Raw genomic sequence first — 23,409 nt, 5'->3', positions numbered from 1 at the left:
TCCAGACTGTATTCAGCCTGTGGGCCACATTTAGCAAGGTGCCTAATAATTAATTAAATGTTGAAAACCAGTGGTTCAATAAGTCAAAACCCTTATCTTCTGATGATAGAAGATCTGGCTGACTGGCGATTTCTTGTTCAGGACATAGGATCCAGCCCAAAGTTTCTGACCACAAGACATGGAAGTGGAAGTCAAGGTGCAGAAGGAGGAGACCATCTCTTATAGCTCCTCTGCTTCCAGGGAGTAGTAGTTGACTCCCCTGTGCTTAGAGATGAGAAAATACAAATCAATATCTCACCTTTCCTTAATCCTCACCCACTTTAAAGCCTCAATTGAAATCTAGAGTTCCAGCATCATCAAAATTATGATAGTGAGAGTAAACACAAGAAAGATAGATTATCTTAGAGTCTCAAAGGAACATAAACAGCATGGAGTCAGAAAGTCTAATGTGTTCTGTGCACTTCCCTCAGTAGCTGGACAAGTTGGCACATTGTAGGCGCTCCATAAATGGACCAGGAAGGATAACAGTAAGTTCAGGAGTGCAATCACACTTAGAAAAGTATGACTTGATCAATATGCTCACATGATTAAATTTGTTTCAGCCAGATAACAGCAGGAGCTGTTATGGAAAAGACTTAAGAGATAAAATGCTAAAGAGACTAAAACAAGGTAAGATCTAGAAGGAAAATAATGAGGAACTAAGATAGAGCATTGTATTAGTCTGTTTTTACACTGCTGACAAAGACACATCTGAGTGGGCAATTTAGAAAGGGAAGAGGATTATAGGACTTACTGTTCCACATGGCTGGGGAGGCATTACAATTGTGGCAGAAGGTGAAAGGCACATCTCACATGGATGGAAGCAAGCAAAGAGCTTGTGCAGGGAAACTCCCATTTTTAAAACCCTCAGATCTCATGAGACTTATTCACTATCATGAGAACTGCATGGGAAAGACCCATCCCCATGATTCCATTCCCTTCCACCGGGTCCCTCCCACAACATATGGGAATTCGAGGAGAAATTTGGGAGGGGACACAGCAAAATCATATCAAGCAGTGAGATTAATTTTCCACTACCACATCAGAGGAAAGAATCCTTTCAAACATGGGAGACACTTTTATGTGAAATCTAAAAAGTTGATTCCATAGAAATGGAGTTAAAAGGCAGTTGCCAGAGGCTGGAAGAAGGAGCAAGGCGGAGAGAGGGGTGATATTGATCAAAGGGTACAAATTTTTAATTAGAATAGAGGAATATGTTTTTGTGACTTATTGCATTGTATGAATTTCACAGTTAATAATAATGTATTGCATATATTAAAATTGCCTAAAAATAGATTTTTAACATTCTCATTACAAAAGAAATCCGTTGTTGAGGTGATGGATATGTTAATTAGCTTGACCGAATCTTTCAACAATGTATACATAGATGAAAACGTCATATTGTGCCTCATAAAATATACAATTACTATGTGTCAATTAAAAATAAATAAATACATACATTTTACAAATGAAAAAATACATGGGAAGCATTTTTTTTCTTTTTGCATTAGAAATATTAGGACCAAGATTTCAAATTGCAAATGTCTCCAAAGCTCTTTGCTTTCTAATGGATTATATTTCTATTTATTTCTTCCATTAAAAGCCACAATTAAATGACCTGGTAGTACTTCAAAACTTTGATTTTTAAATGTCTTTAAGATTTCTTTAAATTTGACCAGTTTGTATGAATCCACAGCATATTTCAGTTGAATAATGACAGTGCAGGAAGGCACTTTGTTACAGATAAAAATCATTGACTTTTGGAGATGCCATCAATAGTCATTTACAGACTAGAATACTTCAGTCTCAAAAGTAAAGATATTTTCTCCTTTATAGGCAGCACATTGCATTTTATATGGTTGTTAAGATTTATAGATTCATTCTCTAGTTTCCATAGGTGAAGTAATTTCAGACTCACATAACCAAAAGAGGTAGAATTTCATTGTATCGAATTCTCTTTCCTTCCCTTTCTACCTAATTAGTGAAAATCTGTTTTTCAAATGGTAATGTCTCAGATACTGACAGTAAGGATTTCCATACTTTAAAAAGTGCACAGTATGCTCCATACCTGGGCTTTGGGCACCTCAGTCAGTGAATATATCTAAAAATAGAAATAATGAAGATCTAAACAATTATGGGATCCACTAATATTAAGAGAAAACAATGATGAAATTGATAATTGTGGAAACATGGAGTGCAAGTTTACAAGGTATTTTACATAATCAAAATAGGTAAAACGCTACTGATAATATGACTACACTGTGGAAAGAAAATTTGCCTTTGAATTTGGAAATGGAGAATAATTAGTGACCTGCAACAAGAAGAATATCATTTTAATCTTGGGATTAAAACATGATTGGAAGTGGGATTGAAAGAGAATGGGGAATAAGGAAATGGATATTCAATATAGACAGCAGGTTTCATAATTCTTTCTTTTTATAACAAATAGAGTAGTAGTTTAACACTTTTTACACATTGTAAAAAGGAAAGATTCAAAAATGAAATGAGAAAGAGGTAAATATTTATTCATATGCTGATAGTAAGTGATATAGTATGGAGAGAATAATTTATGCTGAAGAAAATAAATGCAGGATAAACATTTCTTAACAATAAATGAGGCCAGGTACGGTGGCTCATGCCTGTAATCCCAGCACTTTGATACGCCGAGGTGGGCAGATGACTTGAGGTCAGGAGTTTGAGACCAGCCTTGCCAACGTGGTGAAACTCCATCTTTACTAAAAATACAAAAATTAGCTGGGTGTGGGGGTGAGCACCTGTAATCCCAGCCACTTGGGAGGCTGAGGCAGGAGAATCGCTTGAGGCGGAGGTTGCAGTGAGCTGAGATTGCATCACTGCACTCCAGCCTAGGGGACAAGAGCGAGACTCCCTCAGAAAAAAGAAAAAATGATAATAATAATGGGGAGAATCCATACAGCAGTAGGATAGTAGGGTTGACCATAGACAGGAATGTGGAAAAACAGAAAATGTAGTCTATGAATGCAGATGCATGTGGTTTGGTAGTTGTTAGTGTGAAGATAAATAAGTTTTCTTCTGGTGGCTTTTATTTTCTCAGGGATATAAGAAACAAAGACAGTTGAAATTTTAATAGAGAAAGGATTGATAATGGTATAAAAAGATACTGGAATAGTAGACTAGGATACTCGGAAATTCAATTGATTCAGAAGCAGGACTGCAGGACTTGGCAGCACCAAGGGCTTTCCTGAGATTTGTGGTCAAGAAATCAAGGTAAGAACATTCTCTCTCTCTCTCTCTCCCTCCCTCCCTCCCTTCCTCCTTCTCTCCCTCTCTCTCTCTCTCTCTCCCCGCTCTCTCTCTGTGTTTGTGTGTGTGTGTGTGTTTCTTTAAACACATGCATTTTTTTTTTTCTGAGAAGTAAGAGTGATTTTAATAATGAGTCCTATAATGTAGGCTGGGAGCATGGGAAATAAGGATTCTTTTTTTTTTTTTTTTTTTTTACAAGAGTCAAAATGGGCAGTCTGAAAATAGCATTAATCAACAATTCTTGGAAGACGTGTGTGTTTCCTACTCATCTCTTCAGCTAATGTCATACCAGCCTCTTGGTCATTGCTCTGTGCTTCTTTCCTGCTGCAACTTCTATCCTCCCGGTGTTTTATTTTGTCCTGTGCTAGAAACTGCACTGATATTTTACTCTCTAAAGTTCCACTAACACATTCTTTTTGCATTATAGACTTTCACTAAGGGTTTGAAGTAATAATTTAGAACACATTAAAATAAATAAGTTGACTTTTATGTGTAGACCTTTTAGCAATGTGTTGGCTTTTTTGAACAGAACTATCTAACTTGTCCTTGGGTTCTGGCTCACCAAATCTTGTCAAATCTATTTTCTCACTGTGTATGTCCTCACCTCCATCTCCACCTATCATTTTCTATGAAGGGGAAAAGACCGACCAATAATGACATTTCAGCTTTTTAAAATACAATAGCTGGCTTTGATGCTCACTCACAAATAGTATCAAAATCACCAGTCCGGCATTCCCATTCATTCAGATTTTTCAATTAGCATTTTGGTGGTTCTCTCTTAGATATTAACTGATATTCAAGGATTTTCTCATATTAAAAGGATACTTCTAAATAAACAGATACATAAACAAGAAAATAGCACTTACACACAGAAAAAAAGAAATCTTGAAACACTGAGGCAAGGCAGGGGAGAAAAACATACAAAAAGCTTTATAAATATTATTTAAATAAAATACAAGATATTTTGTTCATGAACATTGCAGAATCTACTAAAAATATTAGGTAAGATAGACAGTTTTAGGGAACTGAAATGAAAGTTAAATATTAGCAATGCAATAGAGGCACTGGAAAAGAAGATGTAAGTAAATCTTTCCTCAAATGAGCAAAAATAAAAATAAAATTAGAGAGGAATATTGATATGGTTACAATAGTATTAACAATGACTTCTGACTAATAACATTTTTTATATAACTGTGAGGAGGAAGGAGTAAGAAAGCATATGTGGTTAGGGGGATGGTGATAAGCAAGCCAAGTTTTAATTATCCGTAGAAACAATTAGATATGTGAAACACAGAATAGAAAAGTTCAAGAAAGAGTAGCATAGTCATGCCATTTAGGAATATAGAGGTAAATAGCAGAAATAGTTAAGAGTGTTGAAAGAAGTTGCTTCTGGAAGCAAGTCTTCTGTGTTTTCTATATTGGAATATTATTCTCCCACCTCCTCACTCCTGCTTTATACAGGCAAATCATACCTTTTCCAGAGTTGTCACTGGTATAACACCTCTTTCTTCCTAGTGCCATTATAGAGTTATTTACCTGATTCTGTAACTGTTAAGTATAGTCATTGCTAAGCACAGGGCCCTCATTACACATATGCAGAAAAAGCAAAGCATTTTGAGGAATCAGTGAATCTGTAAGTCCTTTAAAACCAGATTAGTCTTTGTACATCGTGTGTTTTTTTCTTAATACCTCAGACTGTAAGACTGCTAACTATAGCTAAAATTTTGAGGTGCTTCTCCTATTTAATTCATGACATGATGATGCTTTTTTTATATAATCATATATACATGCTATGAAGATTCTCATGTCCCATAGACATATCAAAGCTTCTTTTTTGCTTTACTCTCTTTTTCTAATTATTCTATTACATTAAAAAAAATAAGTATCAGTTAGTAAGGAACTATTTTATCTTTACATGTAATTAAGTGTAATTTTGGTTCTTGATCTCTCTCTGTATCTACCTACCTCTCCCTCTCTATATACATTTGTTTATGTGTGTTCGAACCAATATATTATAGGCATCTTGAACCCAAACCTAACCAACTTTTTACATAGATTCCCCTTAATGTTCCATTGAAATTCACTTCCCCAACTCCTTACCTTCATCCTGGTCCCCATAATCATTTGTTTTTAATTTCTTTCTATAATTTTTCCCATGGAAAGTTAATGTCATATATAGCAATTAGGCTATTATATCTCATATATATCTATATAGACATATTTATATATATTTATTTGTAGGTTTCTGTGTATATTTTATACATATAAGAGATTTTATATATATACACACATATATATGTATACAAACACTCTAGTATATATATTATACTGGCCTTATTTTATATATTTATATACACATATAATATATAAAATATGTTTTATATATTTATATACACATATAATATATAAAATAAGGCCAGTACAGTATATATATTAGAGAGAGGTAAATGTGAATAAATTATTTTTTATGGTCATAGCTTTCTGTCAGAATTTTGAGAGTTAAATTCTCCAACCCTTCTAGGAGGCAGTATTGCCAGTCTCTGACACACCTGGCCTGAATTGATGCCTGAATCAATTGAGAATTTACTGAATCTATTGAGACACTTTGTCCATTCTGATTACTGCATAGCAAGTTCACCTTATGTCTCATGTTACTTCATTAATCCAGGCGCAAAAACTACCCCCTAACAACTGTATGTGAGCTGGGTTTTTGTACCCTTATCATATTTTTTTGAAATTAAAAACAAAGCTCATTTCTTTCAATATGAGAAGCCTGAAACAGAGTTAACTGAAAGTCATACACATGAGGACAAGGTATTGATTGTAGTGGCAGGAGACTAAGGTCTGAATGATGTTGTATAACAGATTCACTGTGCCAAGTCTAAACATCTGGAATGTCATCTGTGGGAAAATTCAACTTCTTAGCCATTGTATTTTGATATTTCAGCGTTTCTTTGTTAGCAATCTGAATGAATATATTCAGTTATACATTTTGTTCATATCCTTTATAACTATCACCGATTACCTTACATATTTAGTTGGATTTTGTTCAATATCTCTCTTTACCGGAACATAAGCTCTTTTAGGGTAGCGGACCTTCTCTGTTATGTTCACCAGACTTTACTGAGGGCTTTCAACAAGGCTTGGGACATAAGAGGCACATGCACATTTGTGACATTAGCAAATAGAAAATGCAATTGTATTCTGCATTCATTAGTGGTTATAACTCAATAAAGTAAGATACTGGCTATTAACATTTGCATCTGGATAGTAAATCTAGAATATAAATCTTCAATAGTAAACCCTGTGAGTTTTATTCCTTCTTTGTAATTGTTCCTCTTGGCATTTAAGCTGATATAAGGGCTTACTTAAATAAACATTGTTTTAAGAAAAGCCAAAGACAGTCTATAAAATAAGTTAATTAAAAGTACTATTAATGTTTGTAATTCAAGGAAATAAACATCATTTTTCAAAGTGCAATTTCAATGTGTAAGATCCAGCTTTTGATAAAAGAGAAATGGATTTGAGAGTTCTAAGTGATAAAGGCAATTTTATAATGAGGTTTTGGATTTGAAATGAGGATGAGACAGCTTGGACATAGTGAGCAAAGCCCATGGAAGAGACCATGGAAGTCAAGAGTCTATACCAGTACACAGTACCCAAACACCAGGGATAATGTCTTTCTCCATTGCGTCCAGATTAAACAGAGCAAAAGAGTGACGGATCTCTGAATAAAAAAGATATTCAACTTCAAAACTGATATAACTGAATTTTGTCTTGAAAAAGTCACATGTTGACTTGGCACATTGACATTTTCTTCTGTTAGATGGAATTAGACCCATACATTATATGGAATTCATTATGACAGAAATAACATATTTTTGCACATTTGAGTTGTGAAAGTGAATTTTAAATCTTGTCACATAAGGGAAAAGTGGTTGAGCACAATTCAGTTGCCTGTTTAATGTAGCTCCTGCCTACACTAACAGAAAAAGGAAATGGTAAATGCTATGTTAATAATGTTGCTGTCCTTGACAAAGAGAAGTTATTACTATTAATCTAAAGCTAAATATAATCAAATACCAAATATTTCCCAAAATGTTTATGTCTATAGACTTATAGTTATCAATCAAACAAAAAATAAACACTAAACCCTTTGTGTTTAAATTATTACAGATGCATAATATGTAATTAGAAATTAGAAATTGTTTTTACATCTTTTATTTCCCATTCACTTAATTATCTTTTTATTCTATTTTAATACATCTTGTTAAACTAGGAACTCAGGTGACAAATTGTACCAGAGTAGACTAAACTTTGATGGAGAGAAGAGATAAAATGGTGAGCAAGTAGAGTTGGGGAGTCTCCTCAGATGAACTGATAACTAAATCAGAATTTCACAAAACTATAATAAGTTCAGTGGATAAAATGGGTGATATAGAAGAAAATAACAGAAGCCAAGAGTCTAAGAAAAGATTCCTATAGAAAGTTGCATCTGAGTTATGGTATGAGGGTCAGTACTTGCAATAGGATAAATGGAATATTTTAGGCAGCAGAAACAATATGATAATAATATCTTTACAGTAACCAAAAATGTACAATTGGTCAATTGTCCATATTTTACCAAACTATGCTTCTTTATCCATATACTCAAAGCAGATTGTTTTACTTCTTATGTAGATTGGACATTTGGCAAAAAATATATTCAGAAAAAAGCTTATTTATCTCAAGCAGAAAATATTATAACTGAATATAGTCATATGTTTGCATGTGTATACGAAACATATCCAAGAAAAAACATGCATCACTTAGAAGCAAACATAATTATATTTTATTATTCTGAACTATTGAATTGTATATGTTTTCTACATGACATTATTATCAAAGTTATTATTTCTAAGATAGGACTTAGGCATTTTAAAAATATTTATACTTTTCTCGCAGATATATAAATATTATTATAGATATAAACACAGATGTAGACATGACTACATGTAATCATATTTAAAGTCCTTAAGCACAAGTTCGTAAACTTTTATCTACAGATTAATAATATATAACTGTGTCTAGTTAAGAGGCAACTTCTTGCTAAATGAGTGAATGACTATTTTAGAAAGCAATGTAAATTTATTGTTTATATTCATCTTTCCTAAATTTAAATCACTAATAATTAAAACTCAAATTCATAAGCCAATATTCTTTAGGAAAGACAGTTAGACAATACTGCAAATCTACTGATAAACTGATTTATATATTTTGCAAAAGAAAACATAAGCCTTTGATTATATGCCATCACTTGTGTACTTCCTGTTCATTAAATTCAGTCAACTCACTACATGTGTAAATTTGGACTATATTTGTGATAGTGTTTAATTAAGAATACTCTAGATAAATTAATTATAGAATGGCTTTAAATAGTCAACTTTGTAAATGTTTATTATCTTTTCCCAATTCTAGATACCACAAGTCTCCATAAGAATAAGAACCATGTCAGCCTTGATCATCACAAAATCTCAACAGCTAATAGAATACAAAGAATAAAATAAAGAAGTATTGAGTTAATCATTGATAGCTTGTGTACATATCATTTAATGTGTTCTTTAAAGAATGCTCTGATTTAGATAATTAAGAATCATAAACTTTCCTGGTCAGAGTCTTGAAAAATTTATATCCTTAATAACTTGGTTAAGTATATTCATAGGTGTAGGCAAAGCTAATTTTTTCTGAATAATATATTTGGTTACCAAATTTTAACCTATTTAATATTGTATTTAACATTATTTTATCTTTCTTCTATATCACTAATACCATTTTATTCAAATTGTGTTTTTTTTCTGATGGAACAAAGCTAGAGTAGAAATAAAACTGGAATAGAGAGGGATGTATATTTTGGTTCTGGCTCTGTCACTACCAGATGTATGATCTTGAAAAATATACAAAAGTGTAACATCCTTGTGTTTCAAAGTTTAAGATTCTTCAAGTAAAACCTTGCAGTGTCATGACTCTCTTGAAATGGAACAACCTAACAATGAATAGATTTAAACATCTCACAAAACAGTAATGCTTCAGGAGCCTTGGGAAAAAAAAAAAAAAAAAAAAAAAAAAAAGATTTCCAGAGAAGGCTAAGAAAAATAAATGCTATTAAGTGTCTGAGAATAAGGAAAAGCTTTATCTGTCCATGCATGACAGAGAAGGTCAATTTGAATGTCAAAAGAGCATGTACAGAAAAACAAATACATGTAACTTTCTTGAGGCGGAAAACTTATTTTTGAATGTCCAGTCATATATCTTTCTTGGTTTGAAACCAAACTGTAACACATATTTCATAATATTTTTTCTATATTCAACTGTAAATTCTGAAAGTGGTACACTTTTAATTTCTTACCTTCCACTGAACCTAAAAATGAACATGTGAGTCAGTTTTGCTCAATGACATATTAGCAGGTTTTAATTGTTATTCAAAAAAGGTTCTCCTTATATAAAGACTCAATGCAGTTAGCACCACTCTTTTCCTTTGACTCAAGTGTAGAAATAATGACTTAAGTCATTGCAGCAGCAATTCTGAATACGCGAGCCTATAATCATGAATTGTAAACTAAGAAAACCATTACCCCATTCTGGTACTATCAAGTCGCTGGACCAACAACCAGTAGCTGTCTACCTACAGAATTCTTATTATGTAAGAAAAAATGAACCCTATCTATTAAGGACAATAATTAATTGAGTTTTCTTTTACTTGTAGCTGTACCAATATGCAAACATATATTAAAACATCTTAAATGGTAACATCTTAGATAATATCATTTTAAAACAATGCTAAGTACCATATTTTGAAATGAGAGAGGTTATTACAAGAAAAATAAAGAACATGTTAATCTTTCAAATGTTAAGATATATTTAAAATATCAGAGCAAGGTATTATAACAAATAATTTTACAAAATGTGTTTCTTAGTCATGTTGAGCTCAGTGTGTTATTTTTTTATTTTAGCACTTCTAGCAGCAGTAACAACAGCAAGGTGAATGGTACTGCTAAGTGGATATATATGGTTCTACAGTGATAGCTCAATAATTTTGGAGATAATAGGCAATGTGAAAGCACATTGTTTTATAGCTGAAATTTAATGTGTCTTATTTATTATATGTAATGAACTTTGCAGAAAATGATATTTTTTAGGAAGTATTAACTTAATCTGATAGTTTTTGTGTATATAAGATTTGTAACCAAGATAACCTCTGAAGGCATCAAGATTTCTCAGAAAAGACACCTGCATAGTTCTTTTTAAGGTCATGTAACTTTCTCTCACCTTTTGATAACTTATTCTCTGGAAATACTTCTAGTTCCTTACCATTTTTGCTTGCCAATATAATTTCCATTTGTCTAGTATTATTTTATTCCCACTGGCAGAGAACCTAATATTAGATGTATTTAACTACTCATCCCTTAGGATAGAAATCCATATGATTTTAATGCTGCACAAATCAGATGTTAATAAACTGAGATTTGAGATTTAAATACATTATCATAGTATCTGTGGGAATCGTGTGAAGAAAATAAATATGAAATAAAATAACACAAAAACTGTATTATTGTTAGTCCCACATCATTAATACTAGTATGCCAAAACTAAAACAATATAGCTTTTTGTATTTTGTAAATGCAATTTCTCACCAGAAATTTAGAGGGCTAATGCCTCTACCTTCTATGAGCTCCTTGATGACTTTTGCCTTTATGTCTGGATAAAATTTATATCGTGAAATAATTGATGTTGACGGCTAATTCCAATCTTCTTTTGCTTTACCTTTGAATTTACAATGGCTGTCTTTTTTATATAAATGTTTTTAATGCTAAATGTATTTTAGAAATGACAGTTGTGTAACAGATATAATAATGTTATTTCTCTCAGATTATCCATACAGAAATACTTTTTCCTATATTATAGCCACGCAAACATACTAAATTAAATTTACTGTAAAAGATAAAAATGTAAGATAACTTAAAATCTAATCTTAGGAATTAATAAATTGAAAATAAAACACATAATTTTACTTCTTATTAATTTCTTTTATAAGAGACAAAGTATCTCTTGACATTTTTACCCTGTTTGCATCTGGCAGGTTATTTCAGGTTTTGGAGTATAAATATGAGGTTTCCTTTTGCTTGCAGACAGCAATATGTTGTTACACAGGGGCAGATATGGATTTACCTGTATAACCAGGGGCACAGAGGCAGTTGTATCGATCAGTCCTGTAGACACAATTTTCTTCATCTAGACAAGGTGAGATTTTACATTTATTTACTTCAAGTTCACAGAAGGGCCCATGGTACCCAGGTTCACAATTACAAAAAAATCTGGAAAAAAGTGGAAAAATTAGAAATATCCATGTAACAATGATAATCATTTATTATATATGATTCATATTTGTATTTTAAATGTAAGACATTTGACTTAATTGAAATAAATAATATATATATTTCATGTTTTCTTTGAAAAAATATAGCAATTCCCCTTGCAAAATTTTGTTCTGCTCAAATGTTCTTGATGTGTGAAATTTTGAAAAACAATGTGTTGGGTAAATAATTACTGTAACCTGATGAATACTAGTATCAAAATATAGAAATAATTTCCAAAGGATATATTAAACTGATCAAAACTGTATACTTAGCAAAAATATCTCTTCATACTTTTTCCTTTTAGAAGTCTAGATAAAGAAGCTCTAGAAACTTTCCATAAAATGTTTTTGAGCTAGATTTTTATTTAGATTTTTTGAGGAAACTCTTCTTAATTAACTTCTTTCATCATTTTATAACCACAGAAGTCTAACATCCTCCAGGCTCCTTCTTGTACTTCTTCAACCGACATTAATTAATTGAGCACCAGGCATTAGGCATTAGTCATGTACCCATATTCAAGTGTAAATTAAACTTGAGCCTGCTTTTGAAAGTCTCAGGAACAGAACAGGAATACAGATGTGAAAACATTACAGTAGATACATATCAATTGAGACAGGTCTCATGAAAGCACGGCTAACTGCTAGAGAAGAGGTGACAGAAAAGTTCTTACTCAGTATTAATAAAGGAGTGGGATCAGGGTTTTAAAATTCTGTATATGAGTGAAAACATGCAGTATTTGTCTTTCTGTGCCAGATATATTTCATTTACAATAATGTCCTCCGGGTTCATGTATGTTGTTACAAATAACAGGAATTCATTCCTTTATATGGCTGAAGAGTAGTTCATTGTTTACGTATACTACGCATTTTTTATTCATTCATCTCTTAAGTAAAATAAGCCAGACAGCAGGGAAGAGGGGATAGGAAAGGTTGATTGATGGGTGCAAAGTTACCCTTAGAAAGGAAGAATAAATTTGGTGTCCTATCGCATAGTATAGTGACTGTAGTAAACAGTAAGGTATTGTATATTCAAAATAGCTAGAGTAGAAAATTTTGAATGTTTTCACCACAAAGAAATCATGAATGTTTGAGGTGATCTCTATGCTAATTATCCTGATTTGTTCATTACAAATGAATGAACAAATCTGCTGTAATACAATATATTATGTAGTATAATGATACAATGTATTAATGTATCAAAATAGCACAACACATAAATGTTATAATTATGTGTAAATTAAAAATAAAATTAATAGAAAAAGAAACAGTAAGGAATCTTTGTACCAGTTGGACAGAAGGCATTAAAATGTCATGTGCAATGGGATACTGGGTGAAAGAATAGAGTATTTCCCAAGAGTTCTTCATGTGACTAGGGAAATTACTATAATCACCTTTTTAGAGTAACACTAATCCAATTACTAACTTCTTGAATTTTTGTTCAAATAGTCAAACTGCTTTTCTCCATCTTATTTATTTTGCGAATATCTCCCCATCTAGTGAGAGGTAATGTAATGAACCTACCAAATGCCTTACTAAAATCAATAGATTTGTTAATAATACTGTCTTTGACTGCTACTTTGTGTTCTCACTGAATTAATGATGATTCCAAGGAATCACAGAATAGATAGGAATTGGACACAGAATTCTCAAAAATAGTAGTGAAAAGTATCTCAAGAAATGATTTTTTTTTTCATATTGGCAAATTTAAAAATGTTATATTGTTATAAAAAGAAATAATGACTTTCAATTTATGTATTTCTTTCATGTACTTCTAACAGTTCTATTATATTTGTAGAAGTTTCAAAATCTAATTTATATTTTGAAATATTGAATACTAGAGAATTATTTTGAGATATCTTGCTTTTTCAGTGTTTTATGATAATCACCACCGATTGTCTCAATTTTTTCTAAATAGTAGTTTACTCATTTACTCTATAGAATTTTCTCTCTCTCTCATTTTGAAAATCAGAAAATCATAACATATCTTGTCTTTTGCCACCCAAATTTTGTTTTCTATTAATACAAATGATTCTTTAGTAGTATCATGATCAATCAGTACCCAAGTACCCTAAAATCTGGAAATCTGGACCACTAAAAAACCAGAGATGCTCTTCATTAATGATTCTTGTCTGAGTAAATTTTCTCCATACTTTTTGCCAAATGGTGCTTTTCTTTTTTTAAAATTATTATTATTATTATTATTATTATTATTATACTTTAAGTTCTAGGGTACACGTGCATAACGTGCAGGTTTGTCATATATGTATACTTGTGCCATGTTGGTGTGCTGCACCCATCAACTCGTCAGCACCCATCAACTCGTCAGCACCCATCACCTTTGTGCTTCTTTTACTAGTTTACATTCTACTTTTAGAAAGAGTATCTTCATTTATTCATTCATTTTTTCAATGATTTTGTATCAATATGGACTCATGGATTTTTATTTTCTCAATGGAAAAAATATGTAATAATTACTATTTATTTTAATGTTTAATTTGTCAGAGATTTAGCTAAGGGAAGCTCTTCAAGCTGGCTTCTCTTTTCTTTCCACATATCCTCATTCTTTGATCATTCCCACTTTCTAGCACAAGATGTTCCAGGTTTACCTTAATGCATTCTCTGTCCTAGATTTGGCATCAGGCATTTTTTTCAGGAGCCCTGGTTTCTTTAAGTGAAGGATATTACTTAGAAATTAAATTATTGATACGTCCATCACTATATGTATAAATATAGCTACATGTATGGATACATTGGCATATGTATGTACACATATAGTTGTATGTATATAACTGTGTTTGTGTATACATACATAGTCTATTTCTGTATCTTTGTGCATGTTTGTGTTTGTGTGTGTTTTAAACACATACATAGGAATGCATGAGCTCATACCAAACACTCCAATCATAATTTAACACAACAGGGTTCATTTTAATCCGGTCTATTTCTTTATCTGAAATTACTTTTTTAAATAACAAGAAATATTATTTTCATTATCTTAAATGTAGTTACTTACTTGTTCCATAAGTTAATGGGCAATTTTTGTGAAATGTCTTTTTGTCATGATGAAGATGTAGGTTTTGCCGAATGTTAATTTTTTTTGTCTGTATAGTTATCTTGAAGATACACCAAGAGATTCAGATTTTGACACCTACCCCGAATTCTTGTTTTTTTCAATTATGATTTCCTTCTGAATTGTGCCTTTTGAACCCTTTGATAGTTTTTACTAAATGTTATATGCATTTTTTGCTTCCATCGCCATCCTTCAAATATATTTACCCTAATTTAAAATGAACTTCTGAAAAAGTTCTGCTTTTTTGTTTGTTCTTTAACATTTATCGTGTAACTTATTTTATGAATCTCAAATACATACCTTACACTTCTGATTTTGAGAGTGATGTCACACAGTAAATAAACATACATGTACTATCTCAAGACTTACAGAAGTTTATTTTTCTAAAGTTTTTGGCATACAGATAACTATGTGAAGAATTATTTTTAATAATAAGAATGATAATGATCCTTTCTTCAAAGAATGCTTCGCTTCTATTTCAATAACCTTTCTTTCCTTTTTGCTCTCATTCCAAGACTATTATTTTTTCTCATTTTCTAAACTACTCCTGAAATCTGAACTTTTCAACATAGCAAAAATATGCTTTACTTTTACATAAAATAAATTCCAAGCATTATTAAATTTCAAGATTCTGTTAACCCACAGATGCCTGTTCAACTGGAATGTTGGGGGTCCCTGCTTTGTTAATAATGATGCGAAAAGGCCCTGGGATTCCAGAGTCCATTTGGAAGTTTTCTGAATGGCATCTAAAATTTTGTAGAGATCAAAGAGAAAAATCATCGACCCACTATTAACAGCAGCCCCGGTGAAACAGTTTACAGAAAATATTCAACTTATGTTTCTTACTTTCCAACACGCTAAACAATATGAGGGCAAATTTGTGTGAAAATAACATTTGACTCTAGAACAGAGCATCTACCTTTAATCCTTGTCTCTGCTTTCCCAGAAAAATGTAAATGTTCGCATTTTCTCTTTCTCCTTGCCTCCCTCCACCTGCCCCACCCTGCTCTCTTCCTGTTCCCTGTCTCTAATAGGAAGGGCAAGCACAATGCTGGAGTACCTGGGACGTTTTCACTATGCACTTAACATTGGCCCTTCAAAACGTTAAAAAAAATAAATAAATAAAAGTGTATAGGGTATGTCTGAAAACATCCTTACCAAATTTTTCCCCCTAATGGCCTCTGACTATAGTGTGCAATTACTTCAGCTTTGGTATAATTTTCCTTTCACTATTACCTGCTGAGGGTCCCTTGATGTGAACCGCCTCTAATAAGGCTAGAGAAAAATTAAAAGTAAACCTGATTTTTATTAATGTCCTAAGGGATCCAGTCAAATGTACGGTAAGTATTGCATTTTATGTTAAATGTCCCTAAAGTATATTTTCCTTTGATAAACTCAATTTTAATAGCTTTTAAAATATACATATATAATAATGTCTTCTATCTTGAGAGAACAATTAAGACCATGAAATATGTATTTTTGTTGAAATAAACATTTCTCATTTAAATAAAAAGCTTTCACTTCAAAAGTTTTACTAGAATCGAACAAATATATTGTCAAAGTATTAAAATTATAATTCATACGTTTAATTTGGCATTGGCCTAAACTTTTTCAAATAGGTGTTCAAGATACTTTTTCAATCACTAAGATACATTTAAACAGTGACTTCTCAAGAAAATTCAACATATTAGAGATAAGGAAGAGTAACTATAATTTGCATAAAATGATATTGTCAAACTGAAAAAAGATGGAAAAATGCAAGATAATCACACAAATTTGTAGCCCCCAAATTAGCCACGATTACATTTAATTTGCATTATTCTTGTATACTTTTGCTCTTATTCCAGATGGGAGAGGAATTAATAAGTAGATGTGCTATTTGTATGCTTCTGAAGTTATTTTAAAATGTAATTATTAAATAGATTGAATAGTATTACAAAATCCAAATATAGAACAGAATGTTTAATAAGAGTTTTGATTTTAAAATGTAATTGTAATAAGATTAAATCATACTTGTTTGAGTAGATATTTTTTAAAAGCTTACATTCATAGGTGGGAACTGAACAATGAGATCACTTGGACTCAGGAAGGGGAACATCACACACCGGGGCCTATCATGGGGAGGGGGGAGGGATTGCATTGGGAGTTATACCTGATGTAAATGACGAGTTGATGGGTGCAGCACACCAACATGGCACAAGTATACATATGTAACAAACCTGCACGTTATGCACATGTACCCTACAACTTAAAGTATAATAATAATAAATTAATTTTTAAAAAAAGCTTACATTCTAAAGAAGAAAATGAAATTATAAAGTGTCACATGTGAAACTTTCTGATAAGGACTTTTTAGCCTATGTTAAAGCAATTCTAATTTTGAAAGAATTTATTTTACATTTTAAAGCATTTCTACTTTTTTTCTTGTGATATTATAACTGCATTCATGAACCACACTTCTTTATAATTAATTACAATTTTTACTTAGAACATGAATAATCTATTTTATATTTGCAACATGTCTTTATTGCGTTGTATATAAATATATGTCTACATTATTTATCATACTCACAACATGTCTTTATATGTTTTTATTATAATTGCATGTGGGTGTGAATCTGATTTGAAAGAGTGATGTTATAGTAAATTCTCTAGTAGAATAAACATCATTAGGATTGATGACTGTTTCTAGGCAAACAATTACAGAAGAGTAAACAGATTTTTGTCTTTTGGTGAAATGCATATTAACTAATCACTTTTAAATTTGTAACAGCGAAGAATTACTCAACTTGTGAACATCACAAACTGAATGGTCACAATATGCTTGTTGATAATTATCTGGCTATGATAATCACATCAGCCAGGCTTTTGCAACATTTTCTTCTATGTTTTCTTTAAATGGACTAGCCACTGTTACTGTAATTGTTCTTGCAAATTCTATTTAGTTGTAAATTTTCAGTAGATAGATACTATTGTGAGTGACCTAAGTGAACTAGTAGCAATGACTTGAAAAGACATTAGTTGTATTGGATAACATATGCTATGAAGTGTCAGAAAAATGTAAATTCCAGTGTTCATTTTTGCAATGGATTTGTATATTAATTGGGGCTGTCATTCATGTGTCATTATATCTCAGCAAACTCATCTTTAAATCATGCTACTATAGGTAAGTCTTAATTGTTGCAGGCCACAGTTTCAATAACCACAAGAGAGAATAGAATAGATTAAAAACATGAATCTAACTATGAGGCATATATGTAGTAACTCTTGTTTTTAATATGTTTTTGTTTATGTGGCAACAGTTTAATTTACTTTGAACTAACTATAAAATTATTTGTTTTAAATTAGTTGGTAGATTACTTGAAATATTTTTAATGAGTACTTAATCCATAGATTAAGTTTTTCAAAAAAATAAAAATTACTTTCTTTAAGAAGAGATAAGAAAATCAAATGTGACTACCTCATTTTCAGCTGCTAATTGATTTTTAATCTTTGAAAGATTTTAATTCATTGAAAATGGCTTTTATTATACTAATTTATACCAGGTAATTTTCTAAGAATAGAATACTTAACACCTGTATGCCCATCACCCATATTTAACTCATCTTAGTATTGATTCATGTTGCTGAAAATTTTTTAAGGAAAACACACAAAACGTAGTTGATCTGTCACATATATGATATATATGTATATATATATATATGTATATATGTATATATATATATATGTATATATGTATATATATCTCTGAGATCTGTGATAAATATGTATGCACACATGTATAAATGTATGAAACTCCTATGCATCCATTCAATTAATTATCCTCCATTCCTCTCTACCGGGAGAAAATTACTACTCTTAAGATGCTATGTATTTTTTAAAATATGTTTTAATACTTCACTAAATATGAATTACATATCATATTATTCTGAGACTTATTTTTTCAATCATACATTTTAATAAATATTTAAGTGATATACTTTTCTATAATTTATTCACAGTAAGTAATGTATAGATGCTTATGATTATGTTGCATTGTATTTCTTTTGTTTTCTAATGTTTACCAATGTCAAGATATTGGAAAGGAATCACCTTGTTCATATATCCTTGCTGACAGTGCTGAATGTTGCCATGGAATTGGGTTTCATGATATTAATTAAAATAGATCTAACAATGCATAGACTATTGGATATGCTTGACAATCAAATGCAAAATGAGCAAATAAGCATATAAATCAGAGAAACAGAGTGGACATCAGTGGACTGATTCACAGATATCTATGGCAGAGGCTAATTGATGATGGGGTTTTAGAAATGAAATATATAAACAGTCTAGTTATGGTGCTGCCTCATGTATATACAATGAAATGTCTAGTTTTGGAGGACAGAGACATAATTCAATTTGGCTTTGTAGGGATTCTCTGCCTCTTTCACAATTCCAAGACCTAAGCTATGTCACAGACTCAGTTACTCAACTGAAAATCAGGGTTTACTCTCTTAAGAGGAATCTTTAATAGAGTAATAGGTATTTTATGTATCTTTTTGAAGTCTTCCTCAGAGGTATCTGAGGCTATTTACCAGTAGGACTGTTCTCTGGTGAAAGAAAGATATTCAGACCTTTTAGGAGTTGCTGAATACTGGTTCTGAAAGTATACTTAACTTTACAATGCTACTAATCCACTAGTAGAAACAAATTATTGAGGTCAGTTCAGATGAGGCCACAAACACATCTTCTCTTTGATTTTGTTTTTTACCCATAGTTCTTGAATATACAGTGTAGTTGATATATTTAGTAACAGCACAATTTCTACATTACAGTAAGAGCTATTATGGAGAAAAATCCAATTGGAAGATCTTGTCCTGCCCCTATAGACCCATGGAGATTTTAAACTGATGGCAATTTTGTATTCCTATGGTACTTGTAGTGATTGGTGTCCCCTTGAAAGGAATGAAAGTTGTAGGGGTGGTGTTTCCAAACATCTCTACTTATCTCACCAGATTGGACAATGAGAAAGCTAGATAGGGCACAGAAAATGAGAGGAATGATAGAGTATTGTTGGAAACTTAAACAGGATCTGATGAAAATTTCACCAATTCTAAAGTTTGGATCTCTATGAAGATAGATAAACAGAGCTCCTGGTACCTGAGTCCAACTATGGCAGAGAAAATTAGTTATTTTGTAATCTAATTAGTGCAGCTCCACTTGAATTTGTCAGAATGCCTTTTTAAAGATATTTCAAAAGACCCTAAATAAATAGAAAACAATTTTTCTTAAATTGCCCTACACATTCAATGAAATTCCAATCAAAATTGCTTGTTTGAACGTATAACCAAAACAGCATGGTACTGGTACCAAAACAAAGATATAGACTAATGGAACAGAACAGAATCCTCAGAAATAATATCAGACATCTATAGCCATCTGATCTTTGACAAACCTGAGAAAAACAAGAAATAGGGAAAAGATTCCCCATTTAATAAATGGTACTGGGAAAATTGGCTAGTCATAAGTAGAAAGCTGAAAGTAGATCCTTTCCTTACTCCTTATGGGAAAATTAATTCAAGATGGATTAGAGACTTAAATGTTAGACCTAATACCATAAAAACCCTAGAGGAAAACCTAGGTAATACCATTCAGGACACAGGCATGGGCAAGGACTTCATGTCTAAAACACCAAAAGCAATGGCAACAAAAGCCAAAATTGACAAATGGGATCTAATTAAACTGAAGAGCTTCTGCACAGTAAAAGAAACTACCATCAGAGTGAACAAGTAACCTACAGAATGGGAGAAAATTTTTGCAATCTACTCATCTGACAAAGGGTTAATATCCAGAACCTACAAATAACTCAAACAAATTTACAAGAAAAAAACAACCCCATCAAAAAGTGGGCAAGGGATATGAACAGATATTTCTCAAAAGAAGACATGCGTACAGCCAACAGACACATGAAAAAATGCTCGTTATCTCTGGCCGTCAGAGAAATTCAAATCAAAACCACAATGAGATACCATCTCACACCAGTTAGAATGGCAATCATTCAAAAGTCAGGAAACAACAGGTGCTGGAGAGGATGTGGAGAAATAGGAACACTTTTACACTGTTGGTGGGATTGTAAACTGGTTCAACCATTATGGAAAACAGTATGACGATTCCTCAAGGATCTAGAACTAGAAGTACCATATGACCCAGCCATCCCATTACTGGGTATATACCCAAAGGATTATAAATCATGCTGCTATAAAGACACATGCACACGTATGTTCATTGCGGCACTATTCACAATACCAAAGACTTGGAATCAACCCAAATGTCCATCAGTGACAGACTGGATTAAGAAAATGTGGCACATATACACCATGGAGTACTATGCAGCCATAGAAAAGGATGAGTTCATGTCCTTTGTAGGGACATGGATGCAGCTGGAAACCATCATTCTCAGCAAATCATCCCAAGAAAAACCAAACACTGCATGTTCTCACTCATAGGTAGGAACTGAACAATGAGATTACTTGGACTCGGGAAGGGGAACATCACACACCGGGGATTGCATTGGGACTTATACCTGATGTTAATGACGAGTTGATGGGTGCTGACGAGTTGATGGGTGCAGCACACCAACATGGCACAAGTATACATGTGTAACAAACCTGCACGTTATGCACATGTACCCTAGAACTTAAAGTATAATACTAATAAAAAAAAATAATAAAATACTAATAATAAAAAAAAAAGAATACAAGTTGATTCTAACAGAAGAAATTGCCGCAATATCTAAAGCTGCCTGAAGATTAAGTAGCCCTACTAGTATTGAGATATTTCAAAGGTAAGTAATTAAGATTCATGACACTAGCACATGGATGAGTAACTGAACTAAAGCAACAGGACAGAAATAGAGAAATAGACATATTCATATGTGGAAACATGATCTGCAACCAAGAAGGCACTACAGATCAGTGAGTAAATGATGAACTTATTTATATAAAAAAATAAACTTAAGAATCTATGTTTGTTTTTTAAGTGTGTAAAGAATGAGATAAGAATACTTTATACCCATACTCATACATACAATATGCCTGATGCATCTACATATAAAGAACATTTTAATTATTTTAAAAGGAAATATAGGGGAAAAATCCTTTCATCCTAGTGTAAAGAAAAGTTAAATAAGATGAAACTTGCAAACCATATACTAAGTAATAGATTAATTCAAATATATTAAAATTAAGTTTTAGTACATATAACTTATAAAGGTGAAGTGTCTCTTTCAATAAGAACTTATATTCAATAAATACAACTAAGAAAGACATTTAAAAAATCATATATAAGGATTCTTACAAAGCAATAAGAAGAAAAAAACATTAAAGAGCAGATGCTGACTCAGCAAGATGGCGGAATAGGAATTGCTCAGGTCTGCGTCTCCCAGAGAGACAAATGCAGAAGGCAGATGATTTCTGCATTTCCAATTGAGGTACCCAGTTCATCTCCTTGGGACTGGTTAGATAGTGGGTGCAGACCACAGAAGGCAAGCAGAAGCAGGGTGGGGTATTGTCTCACCTGGGAAGTGCAAGGGGTCAGGGGCCTCCCTCCCCTAACCAAGGGAAGCCTGGAGGGACCTTGCTGTGAGGGGCAGTGCTATCTGGTGCAAACACTATGCTTTTCTCACGGTCATTGAAACCCACAGACCAGGAGGTTCCCTCAGGTGCCTACACCACAAGGACCCTGGGTTTCAAGGAAAAAACTGGGTGGCCATTTGGGCAGACACCAAGCTAACTGCAGGAGTTTTTTTTTTTTCTTTTTTTCTTTTTTCTGTATCCCAGTGGCACCTGAAACGCCAGCAAGACAGAGCCCTTCATTCCCACGGAAAGGGGACTGAAGTCAGGGAGTCAAGTGGTCTTCCTCAGCAGATCCCACCCCTACAGAGCCCAGCAACCTAAGATCCACTGGCTTGAAATTTGCACTGCCACCACAGCAGTCTGAAGTCCACCTGGGATGCTGGAGCTTAGTTGGGGGAGGGGCCATTACTGAGGCTTGAGTAGGGAGTTTTCCCCTCACAGTGTGAACAAAGCCCATCAGGAAGTTTGGACTGAGGGGAGCCCACCATAGCACTTCAAAGCCACTGTAGCCAGACTGCCTCTCTAGAAAACTCTTCTCTGGGCAGGGCATCTCTGAAAGAAAGGCAGTAGCCCCAGTCAGGGGCTTATGAATAAAAGTCCCATATCCCTGGGACAGAGCACCTGAGGGAAGGGACGGTTGCTGGAGCATCTTTAGCAGACTTAAACGTTCCTGCTTGCCAGCTCTGAAAAGAGCAGCGCATCACCCAGCACAGTGCTCAAGCTCTCCTAAAGAACAGACTGCCTCAAGTAGGTCCAGGGCCCAACAGGGGTTGACAGACACCTTATACAGGAGAGCTCTGGTTGGCATCTGGCGGGTACTCCTCTGGGATGAAGTTCCAGAGGAACGGGCAGAAAGCAATATTTGCTTTTCTGCAGCCTCCACTGGTGATACCCAGGCAAACAAGGTCTGGAGTGGACCTCCAGCAAACTCCAGCAGACCTGCAGAAGAGGGTCCTGACTGTTACAAGGAAATCTAACAGACAGAAAGCAATAGCATCAACATCAACAGA

General features: G+C 33.0%; 1 protein-coding gene across 1 annotated transcript in view; it reads right to left on the bottom strand.

Annotated features, from left to right (window-relative positions):
- LOC135970466 (protein eyes shut homolog) overlaps positions 1-23,409 on the bottom strand; it is a 118,896-nt gene that overhangs the window by 79,448 nt on the left and 16,039 nt on the right. Inside the window, exon 4 of the mRNA XM_065543108.1 lies at positions 11,527-11,672. Coding sequence (XP_065399180.1) covers positions 11,527-11,672 — 146 coding nt within the window. The remainder of the gene's footprint in view (positions 1-11,526; positions 11,673-23,409) is intronic.

The sequence above is a fragment of the Macaca fascicularis genome, chromosome 4 (assembly GCF_037993035.2).
Source record: "Macaca fascicularis isolate 582-1 chromosome 4, T2T-MFA8v1.1".
Classification (NCBI taxonomy): domain Eukaryota; kingdom Metazoa; phylum Chordata; class Mammalia; order Primates; family Cercopithecidae; genus Macaca; species Macaca fascicularis.
Note: the sequence above shows the minus strand (reverse complement) of the source record. Positions and strands in the feature narration are given on the sequence as shown.